This window comes from Gastrolobium bilobum, unplaced genomic scaffold (genome assembly GCF_033153095.1).
Source record: "Gastrolobium bilobum isolate Gb01-03AN ecotype WA unplaced genomic scaffold, APGP_CSIRO_Gbil_v1 utg91141, whole genome shotgun sequence".
In the NCBI taxonomy this organism is placed as follows: Eukaryota; Viridiplantae; Streptophyta; class Magnoliopsida; order Fabales; family Fabaceae; genus Gastrolobium; species Gastrolobium bilobum.
In genome coordinates, this window is record NW_026899155.1 from 1 (window position 1) to 11,139 (window position 11,139).

Here is an 11,139-nt window from a genome sequence, read left to right on the forward strand (position 1 = left end):
AAACATAATCTAGGGAATACAAGTGAATTGCACCTAAAAAGCTAAAGTTTATTCAGCCGTTAATCTAATCAACCAATAGCAACCAAAAAGGGATCACAGTAACAAAATACTACAACTAATTTGAATGAAAATTTGAAAGAATAAATGGCAACACCTTCACTGTATCGACCATCCTTTGCCAAGAAAAATAGGAAGTTTTTTCACCTGTCATGGATATTTATTTACTCTTAATCATAATTAGTACTTAGTACCGTTTAATATTAAAAGGAAAATACCGCTGGTGGTTTGTTGGTGAAGAACAAGCTCCAACATAAATAATGGATCTTTATATTGGGAAGATTGCTCAAGAACTGCAAGCTATTTGTTAACCTCCTCAACCTCTTCTAGATCAGTGGTATAAGCATGTGATATATCTTTGCCCCAAACTCAAGCCTGCACAGTGTCTCCAACGCTCTCTCCATCCCCAACTAAACAGAACAGAGAAATTAAATTAAATTATTTGAATTTAAAAAAAAATGAGAAAATTGGAACAGGACAAACCGTGAATGTATATATGGGAGTTACAGAGAACTTACGAGGAGGCCGAAATTGTAGCCAACGATGACAGTGTTGGCAATAGAAGTGGCAGCGAGTTCAACATCGCCGAGGTGACTCGCGAAGGCATAGGTAACATCGTTCGTGGTGAATGCTGCCACGCGACTGAAGATAGAGGGACCCACGATTAGCCATAGCTTCTAGAGGGTTCTTGTAGCCTCGATTTGCGATGGCCAAACCCGAGGGTTCTTGCAGCAAAGGAACAAGTGGTGTTCGTACAACTCAACGGTGCCAAAGATGGGGCTTTTGCCCGAAATCAGGTGAAGGAGTCCGAACTCAGCATCAGCGGCAGCCGCGGAGCCAGCGAAGAGAAGACCCTCGTTCTAGAAACTTCACGGAGACGCTCGAGTTTGTCTGAGAGAGTGATGGGAGAAGAATGAGAAGAGCACGAAGGGCTTGTAAGTGTGAGGGGTTCTTCTCTCTCTGCTGCTACCCATCATCGTGAAAAATTAAAAGAGAGGGAAATAATTTGTGTTAGGAGGGAAGATAACAAATAGGGAAAAATACAAAATTTAAAATTAAATAAATTTTAGAATGATTAAATTATATAATTATAAAGATAATTAATTGTTAATTATAAATTAAAATGATATATTTTATGCTAATTATAAAACTTTTGTTAAGAATATTAACTAATTTTGGGATCATATATAAATTTATCAATTATTATGTGCTAACTATAAATTTGTAATATTAAGCAATTGATAATTTATAAATTATATTATAAAATTCTGAATCAAAATTTTGGTTTTTGGTAAAAAATCTAATTTAAAATTTATTTATATGTCATCCAACAGTGCAAGTTCTTTTGAAAGTATCAACGGACCAAAATTCCGTTGGAATTTTCAACGGAAAATTATTCCGTTGTAGTTTTCAACGGAAAAAGACCAAAATTCTGTTGGAATTTTCAACGAAAAATTATTCCGTTGTAATTTTCGACGGAAAAAGACCAAAATTCCGTTGAAAGTATCAACGGACCAAAATTCCGTTGTAATTTTCAACAGAAAAAGACCAAAATTCCGTTTGAATTTTCAACGGAATATTATTCCGTTGTAATTTTCGACGGAAAAAGACCAAAATTCCGTTGAAAGTATCAACGGACCAAAATTCTGTTGGAATTTTCAACGGAAAAGTATTCCGTTGTAATTTTCAACGGAAAAGACCAAAATTCCGTTTGAATTTTCAACGGAAAATTATTCCGTTGGAATTTTCGACGGAAAAAGACCAAAATTCCGTTGAAAGTATCAACGGACCAAAATTCCGTTGGAGTTTTCCGAAAAAACCTGCTATGGAGGAAGATCGAGTCTTTATGTCACGTTACAGAGGACCTCGTTTCAAAAAAATACGTCGTCTGGGGGCTCTACCATAACAGATTTGATAAATATGTATAACTCTCGGATAGAGTATTAGAAAGGAAAAAACCATTAGATAATGAACTATTGTTCTAAGCCATCTCCAGCGATGGATCAACAATTCGAAATGCTTAAAGCGAAAACCACTTTTTTTATTTTTATTTGGTGTAACTAAGCCGGATGAAGGTAGACGTGCTATAGGAGTAACCCATTACCTTCTGGGTGGAATTGCCACAACATGGGCATTCTTCTTAGCAAGAAATTATTCTATTGTAATTTTCATCGAAAAAAGACCAAAATTTTGACACTAATAAGTCATTATCTCTCACGAGTCATTTAGGAATACACTTTGCACCAACATTTTTATGTATTTTCAAATCCATTTTCACGTGAGTACATCGGAGCATCATTTTTGTATGCTTATAACTTCATCCATTACTTCAACACTTCATCCATAACTTCATGACTACTTGCATTCTCATACGAATGTTTCAATATGTATGTGCAACACCATAAACAATTATAAATGATAGCATTCTTGCATAAAAGAAATTTATGGTTTTTTTTAATGTTTGTGATTACTTGAAAATTATCAACGGAAAAAAATTCCGTTGGAATTTTCGACGGAAAAAGACCAAAATTCCGTTGAAAGTTTCAACGGACCGAAATTCCGTTTCTATTTTTGACGGAAATATTCCGTTGAAAGTTCCGACAGAAAAAATCCGTTGCATTTTTCGACGGAAAAAAATTCCGTTTGAATTTTCAACGGAAAATTATGCCGTTACAAATTTCAATGGAAAAACTCCGTTGAAATTTTCAACGGAATAAATATTCCGTTGTAATTATCAACGGAATTTATTGTCCGTCGATAATTTTCGATTACAAAAATTATATGACAAATTTTTGACAAAAAATTTCAACGGAATTTATTTTCCGTCAAAATTTTTGACGGAATTTATTTTCCGTTGAAAATTTCCGTCTCAAAATTCAACGGAAATTCTTTCCGTCTCTATTTCAAACGAAACTATATTTCCGTCAAAAATTCCGTAACTATCTTTGACAGAATATTTTCCGTTGATAAATTCCGTCGATAATAGAGCTTTTTTTAGTAGTGGATGTTTATGCTTGGATGCTGGATATGCCGGTTGCTATTCAGTTATTAGCTTTATGATTATGTTGTTTCTATTGAGACTATGTTGGGCTTGTTGCCTTATTTGGTGAGCATGGGGATTGTCCATGCTACATTGACTCGACTTTATGTTTAGGTTGCTTCAGTTGTAATTAATAATGTATCAGGATATTGTCCGGACTACGTGTTGTAGTTCTGTGACTTAGATACTCAAATCTATGTTATGAGGTATTTCAGTTACTTGTTGGATTGCAATCACATACATGCGATATTTTGTAATTGGTGTTTAATAATTAACTTGGCTAAGTATAATGACGTCATACTTGAAAGTAAAAAGTTATTCTGCATTTTTAAATTAAGCGTGACTTAATACAATGACATGTTAATAAACCGGGTTAACACGGGGTGTTACAGAGAGGCATGACCTCACAAGACAAGAAGCCCATATAGAGCATGAGGCTCATATTCTGGAGGATGGATGTTATTTATTGTGCATGACCATATATGGCATGTAATCTTTTGTATAGGCTTCCACAATCATGAAAGTTAAACTTGTGATTTTGATGTGCATTTGATTCCATATAATTGGAAAGATATATTTTTCTAATCCTTATGTTATGGGAATTGCATTTGACAATTGTGGTATTGTACATTTTGATATGTAAATCAATACTTAAATGCCATGATTATGTATGTTCTGTACGAATGAACGAGGTATTTGATGGAAATATGTTGATTGTAGGAAATTGAATAAATATATGATTAGTTGATGAAATCATTGACATTGAGCTTTTGATATATGATCTATTGATGAATTTGGTGATTAAAGCATTTAAATGGCTCAAATACAGTCGAGATGTTGTACGTGCAATTCTAACTGAGATGATATATGATATTATACCAGGGTAGTTACTTTCCATTAGTTATAATTTGTAGAGTTTTCAAGTGTAAAATGAGTTGAGGTATAACAAAGCTTGATGTAGTTTGAGTGAACATGGAATAAATAGTATGCATGACAATATATAAGGAAGAAATAATAAAAGAAAATTTTAGTTCACATAATTATATAGGTGTAAATGTGACTTTTATATTTTAGCTTTCGTTTATTTAATCAATTATGATGTGCTTAATATCATACGTGATGTTGATACACCAGCTGCAGACGGAGTGTTACAACTGCAGTCATGCAAGGCAACAAAAGAAAAGCCTAGTCGAGAATATGTTTAAAACAACATATTAATGTTTCATGTGGTTTCACCCACAATTGATAATACCCCCATCGTTCTCTTTGGGGACAATGTGACTTGCATTGCATAGATGAATGATGGATATGTTAAGAGTGACAAGACTTCTTATCCATCAAGTTTTCTCTAATGACAATCTAATAGATTTATTCACTAAATCCCTCTCCTATTTCCAAATTTGAGAAATTGGTTTGTGGAATAGGTATGCATAAACTTAATAGATTACTTTCATCATGAGGAGCAAATTAGTTATGACCATCCCTGAAGGTTTATTACTATTTTTTCTTCGCTAGTTTTTCTTCATTGGGTTTTCCAGCAAGGTTTTAACTAGGCATGAACTTAGGGCAGTGATGCCCAATGGGAAGTATTGTAAATGGATGTTACTAATCCAATTGAATGAACATTCCTATAATTTATTATGGAAGAAGATTATGAGATAGCCATTATGATTGGTTCACTTTCTTAGCGTAGTGATGCTCCATTTGTTTAGTTATCTCATTGAATTTTTCTTGCAAAGATTTTTAATAAGACAGTCTATATTAACATATACAAGTTGGTATGTTAACTATTAATATTGTACTCTTTTTTCTTCACTAACGTTTTTATCCCATTTGATTTTTCTTAGCTACGTTTTAATGAGGCGTATCCACAGTGTATATTCATCCAATTAAGGGAGAGTGTTGTAAAATATTAAGTTATGGATGACTTGAATTTTAAATTTTATAACCATTGCACTAATAATACAATTATCCTCCATTTATAATTTCGTACCCGCCACACTGTTGAGGTATCAACTCTCCCATTCATATTGTAATCCTATATATACATAATTTATTGGAAAATTATCGAAGAATGAGGATCATAATTCTTCCATACTCCTCTTTGTTTTCTCTCATTTTTTCTTTTTTTTTTGGAGTTACCCAACCCTAATTATCTCTTTGAGACGAGTTGGCTCCCTCCGGTATCCCCACGAACTTCGACTCTTTGAGCCGGCTATGGGACTAATCCGGAGTACGGGTTAGCCTATTGTGCCTATAGTCTTTCATCTCTACCCCTTCATTTCCCTATTTCTTTATTTTTTATTTTTTATCTAATTATAAGTTAGCCTATTGTGCCTATAGTCTCTTTTAAGAGCTTAACACTTTTTATGGAAACAAACTTATCTATATTGCATTAAAATAATGAACCACATCAATAAAGTAATATGAATTGTCGTGAATAACGAAAGGATGCAGGCGCGGCATTTGAGAGTTATTAGGATGTTGGCGTGTTTCAAGCCATACATGCATGTGCAACAAAGTCAACAAATCATCATCAAAATTCATCATATATATTCTTTTAAGTTGTATGTTTATCACAATTTTCAAAAACCAAATATCGTGTTTTTCCAGCTTAGATGCCTCACAAGTTACAATTCACGTAGATCTAATTGATTTAAAAGTTATTAGAATTAGTTTATAAAGGATTAATGTTTAAAAGGAAATATTTGTTTGGAAATCTTAGAAGAATTAATTTTATTTAAGTGGTAAAGTATAATTAACTTTAAATTTCAAATATAAATATATCTTTAAAAAAGTAAATATGCATTCAATATTTATGACCAATTTTATTTATTAAAAAAGTTAAGAATTTATTTGTCTACCAAAAAAAAAAGTTAAGAATTTTTTTTTTTGAATTAATTTTATTCATCGTGAAATTAATTTTAAAAACCTAAAAAAGTAATCAAACACTAGAGATTACTATACAACCTAATTTTGTTCCCTGCAAACTGGATTCTATATTGCAATCTGTGTGGCAAAAAGCAAGACCAGCGCTTGAATGAACACTTCAGTGAAGAATAATAGTACACTTATGGATTGTTTAACAGTCAACACTTGTTTTGTTGTCTTGAGAGTGAGTGAGATTCGGTGCTCCGCAGGTGGCACCTTACTATCTATTTAAATTTAGAAATTAATAAATAAGTATCATTGACCGAGAGTGAGAGATGTAGGTAGGTAGGTACCCATAACCCATATATGTTTTCTGTTGATCCATCCTAGTTAATCAGATTAGACTATAAAAGCATATATCCAAACTATGGGTTAAATCGGCATAAACAAATTGTAACAGCTAGTGAAAATGGCTTCTTTGTTGTGCTATTCTCTCTTTTCTCTTGCCTTCATTATCACCTTTCAGCTATTGATACAAAGAAGAAGATTCAAAAACCTTCCACCATTTCCACCAACTCTTCCCATAATCGGCAATCTTCATCACATCAAGCCCCCACTTCACCGTTCCCTTCACAAACTATCACAAAAATGTGGTCATATCTTCTCACTATGGTTTGGTTCACGCATTGTGGTTGTTATCTCCTCCCCAAACTTAGTTCAAGAGTGCTTCACCAAATACGACACCGTTCTCGCAAACCGGCCACATTTCCTCACTGGAAAGTACCTCCTCTACAACAACACCACCTTGGGTGCCTCCTCCTACGGTGACCACTGGCGCAACCTCCGTCGTATCACCGCCACCGATGTCCTCTCAACGCCACGTCTGAACTCATTCTTTGAAATCCGAAGGGTAGAAACCATGAGGGTCATGCAAAAGTTGGCTCAAGACACATGCAAGGGGTTCGCAAAAGTGCAACTTAGACACAGGCTCACGGAGTTGACTTTCAACAACATGATGAGGATGATCTCTGGGAAGAGGTACTATGGCGAGGACATTGACGTGACGGATGCTAAGGAAGCGAAGCAGTTCAGAGAGATCATCTCAGAGATGCTGTCATTGTTGGGTGCAAACAATAAAGGGGATTTCTTGCCATTTCTTCGGTGGTTTGATTTTGATGGTTTGGAGAAGAGGTTGAAGTTGATTAGTAAGAGAGCCGATGCATTCTTGGAAGGACTCCTTCAAGAGCATCGTAGTGGGAAGCACGATGCCAATACCATGATAGAACATCTCTTGACCCTCCAAATATCGCAGCCAGAGTATTACTCGGATTATATCATCAAAGGGCTTATTCAGGTAACAAGTTATTAGTTATCATTAATTTTGCTATTTATTTTGTTATTATTTTTCATAGAAATAGATCACCCAAACCGGAGTTCTGACTAATGCATAGACTAAACTTAACTCCATCATCAATTAGTACTTGCAAGCACAAATTAAACGTAACCTAATTATCGCCATAATATACATTTAGATTATAAGAATATTCTCTTACCTATGGTCATCTCAAAGACTTCCAATCATATTCATATATATAATGATGATGATGATGATTATGATACCACCTGAAATATAATGGACCAGCGCAAAAGGATACTTGTAATTATAAGGCTTACACATTTCTTCCTTGATAATATCCACTTTCATAATCTTACGAGTTCAGTTTCTCTTTTACATTATCTTTTTATTAAATAATGATCATGACCTTTAGAAGAAAAGAGAAAATATTGTCGAATTAAGTGATTTACAACCCAAAATAGATGAGGATATCACAAGATCCTTTCTCACGTGAGTTTAGTAATGTGAAAAGAGAGATAAAGCGTATTTTCAAAAATAAAAATAAAAATAAAAATAAATTCTAAACAACATCTTTGAGTTGATAGATCGTTTCTTTGTCATTATCACTCTAGGCAGTCATGGAAAATATAACACAATCAAATCAGAAGTTAATGATAATAAATATTATTAAACATAAACACACGAGTTCATATTGAAGTACTAAATATTATGGAAAATAACTTTAAATACAATTGTAGACCCATAAGCCGATTTCTTTTACCAATATAATATATATCTTTAAATCATTTTTACTCATTGATTCAAGAAAATGCAACATATAATTAGTTATGGCTGAAAAAAGTTATTGAGCAAGACTCATGTTTATCAAAGTGATAATGTTATTTAAATTGAGTTGTAGGGTATGCTACTCGCTGGAACAGACACAACAGCTGTGACTATAGAGTGGGCAATATCTGCTTTGTTGAATCACCCTGAGATATTGAAGAAAGCAAAGGATGAATTGGACAGTTACATAGGGCAAGATCGCTTGGTAGATGAGTCAGATATTCCAAATCTCCCTTACCTTAAAAATATTATCTACGAGACACTTCGATTGTACCCTCCAGGTCCGTTACTATTGCCTCATTTTTCTTCAGATGAGTGCAATATTGGAGGATTTACTATTCCTCGTGAAACTATAGTGTTGATCAATGCATGGACCATTCACAGAGATCCTGAAATTTGGAGTGATGCTACATGTTTTAAGCCAGAGAGATTTGAAAAAGAAGGGGAAGCAAACAAGTTAATTGCATTCGGCTTGGGAAGAAGGGCTTGTCCTGGTTTAGGTTTGGCAAATCGTACGATGGGCTTGACTTTGGGGCTATTGATTCAGTGCTTTGAATGGAAACGACCAACTGATGAAGAAATTGATATGAGGGAGACAAAAGGGGTCGCCATGCCAATGCTAATTCCATTAGAAGCTATGTGTAAACCACGACCAATCAGTAAGAAATTTATGTAGTAATTAATAATCTTGTCCTGAAGTTGCATGAGAATCTACTTTACATGATGTGTATTTTTCATATCTATTAGGTAAAAGTTGTTTGGTTAAGTATTGTGATAGTTTGTTTAAATAAAATATTGATACTGCGTGTTTGATAGGATTTATTGTTTAAGACAAATAGTTTGTTTTTTATCTTTTCCTTCTATGATATTATCTTCATTGTAAGTTTGTAACCTCATGTATTTGCACGTCTATATAAAAGATATCTTTTGTGTTGTTTAATAAACCAGTTGAGTTTTACACCAAATTTATTAAATGTTTGGTTTCAAGTACCTCTAGTAATTATCTAGGAAAGACATCCCAATACGAAAGTATATGTGGTAAATAAGCAACAAAACGGAGAATAAAGGTGTGAATCCCACATGAAAATGTGACGCTGTGTTTAATTATATTTAATGTAATTTCCAAATTGAGAAAAATGAATTGATGGTTATGGTTTGAGCTAAAACTATTAGAAAACAGTACGTAAAAACAAAAGGAACAGATCAGAAGAAGTTGAGGATAAAATAAGAAGAAAAATGAGGTTGGGGGCAGGTTTTCCCTCTTTTTAGTGAATTCGCATGTGACTGGTAATAGCAAATGTTGTAACAATGTAAATGAGCTAAACCGAACACGTAAGTTTGCAAAGTTTTTCAATAATCATGCAAGTTTTGATTTCAATTCACATTGAAATATAAACCTATGCCTAGTAGTATAATATAATTCGTTGCAGTTCAGTTCTATAGGTTTATTAGGTTATGTGGGACGAATCCAATCCTGCAATCCGTCTCAATGTAGATTAATTCCTTTACCACTTACGCACATTATTTTATACAGGTCTAATTCATATTTCTTTACGGTAAATCTCAAACATATTAATCAAGTGGCTTCAATAAATACAAGATGGAGTGAATTGAATTATAAAAATGAATTGTCGTGGATTAACAGCTAGTTTTGTATCCTTTAAGAAGTGTAGTATGTTAATATGAATGTACTCAATGAAGCGGTGATATATAGACAAAAGCTGTAACACCCCGGTTTGTAACACTCGTGTATACCCGGTTTGTTAACATGTCATTGTATTAAGCCATGCTTAATTAAAAATGCAGAATAATTTTTTACTTTCCATTATGACGTCATTATCATTAACCAAGTTGATTATTAAATCCTTTTACAAAATATTGTTTGCATGTAATTGCAAATAGATAACTAACTGAAATACCTCAATACATAAATAAGTGAGTATCTAAGTCAAGGAACTACAACACGTAGACCGGACATAATCCTGATACAATTATACAACTCGAATCTAAAAGCATAAAGTCAAGTCAATGTGGCATGGACAACCCCCATGCTCACAAAATAAGGCAACAAGGCCCAACAAGTCTCAAATCCAAAATCACGATAATAAATACAAGACAGGTCAGCATTCAAGCATATCACCATAAAAGCAGAAATATCAGCTAAGCTCCGGCCTCCTGCCGCTAAAGGTCTGAACCCCCGCATTAATTGAACCTGAAAATGGTGCCCCAAACGTGGGATGAGATCTTTAAACAGAAATCTCAGTAAGACAAGGGGTCCTCAAGGATTTCTCCACTCCAAGCTCACTTACATGTGCAATATAAGTTCTAAAAATAGTTTAACAATATAAGTTCCAAAATCAGTGCAATGCAGCAGATAATCATGTCATGTGTGTCAACTATTCTACTTGGTTAATGATAATGGATTACATGCCACATTGACTTGACTTTATGCTTTTAGATTCGAGTTGTATAATTGTATCAAGATTATGTCTGGTCTACGTGTTGTAGTTTCGTGACTTAGATACTCACTTATTTATGTATTGAGGTACTTCAAATAGTTGTCTATTTACAATTACATGCAGGCAATATTTTGTAAAAAGATTTAATAATCAACTTGGTTAATGATAATGACGTCATAATGGAAAGTAAAAAGTTATCTCGTATTTTTAATCAAGCGTGGCTTAATACGATGACATGTTAACAAACCGGGTATACACGAGGTGTTACATCGTTCTAGACCGGTTTATTAACATAAAAATGGTTTAAGGACAACATATTTAATTACAAAATTTGTGGAAGCTATACTCATTGATTCACAATTAATATTATGAAAAGGTGAATAAACATTTTATTTTTCCTTATGCCTTACCATTTACATAATTAATCTAGTAATTATCTAGTAACATACCTTTTGTCATTAATCGATTTAAGTTGTCCAGTTAGTATGTGGCTTGAACACATCCTAAAACATCATTCTTATACTTACCTC

General features: G+C 33.6%; 1 protein-coding gene across 1 annotated transcript; it reads left to right on the forward strand.

The window, feature by feature from the left end:
- The first annotated feature begins 6,434 nt into the window (after positions 1 to 6,434).
- Positions 6,435 to 8,843, forward strand: LOC133287756 (isoflavone 3'-hydroxylase-like). The gene is made up of 2 exons (XM_061485422.1): positions 6,435 to 7,322; positions 8,224 to 8,843. The coding sequence occupies exons 1-2, from the start codon at positions 6,438 to 6,440 to the stop codon at positions 8,824 to 8,826; spliced, it is 1,488 nt and encodes a 495-aa protein (XP_061341406.1). The 5' UTR covers positions 6,435 to 6,437; the 3' UTR covers positions 8,827 to 8,843.
- Positions 8,844 to 11,139: the final 2,296 nt, after the last annotated feature.

Bases quoted from the DNA above. Each gene is read 5' to 3' on its own strand.
- LOC133287756 (XM_061485422.1), top strand. From the start codon at position 6,438: ATGGCTTCTTTGTTGTGCTATTCTCTCTTTTCTCTTGCCTTCATTATC. The intron at 7,323-8,223 runs GTAACAAGTTAT...ATTGAGTTGTAG, and splicing joins TCATCAAAGGGCTTATTCAG to GGTATGCTACTCGCTGGAAC.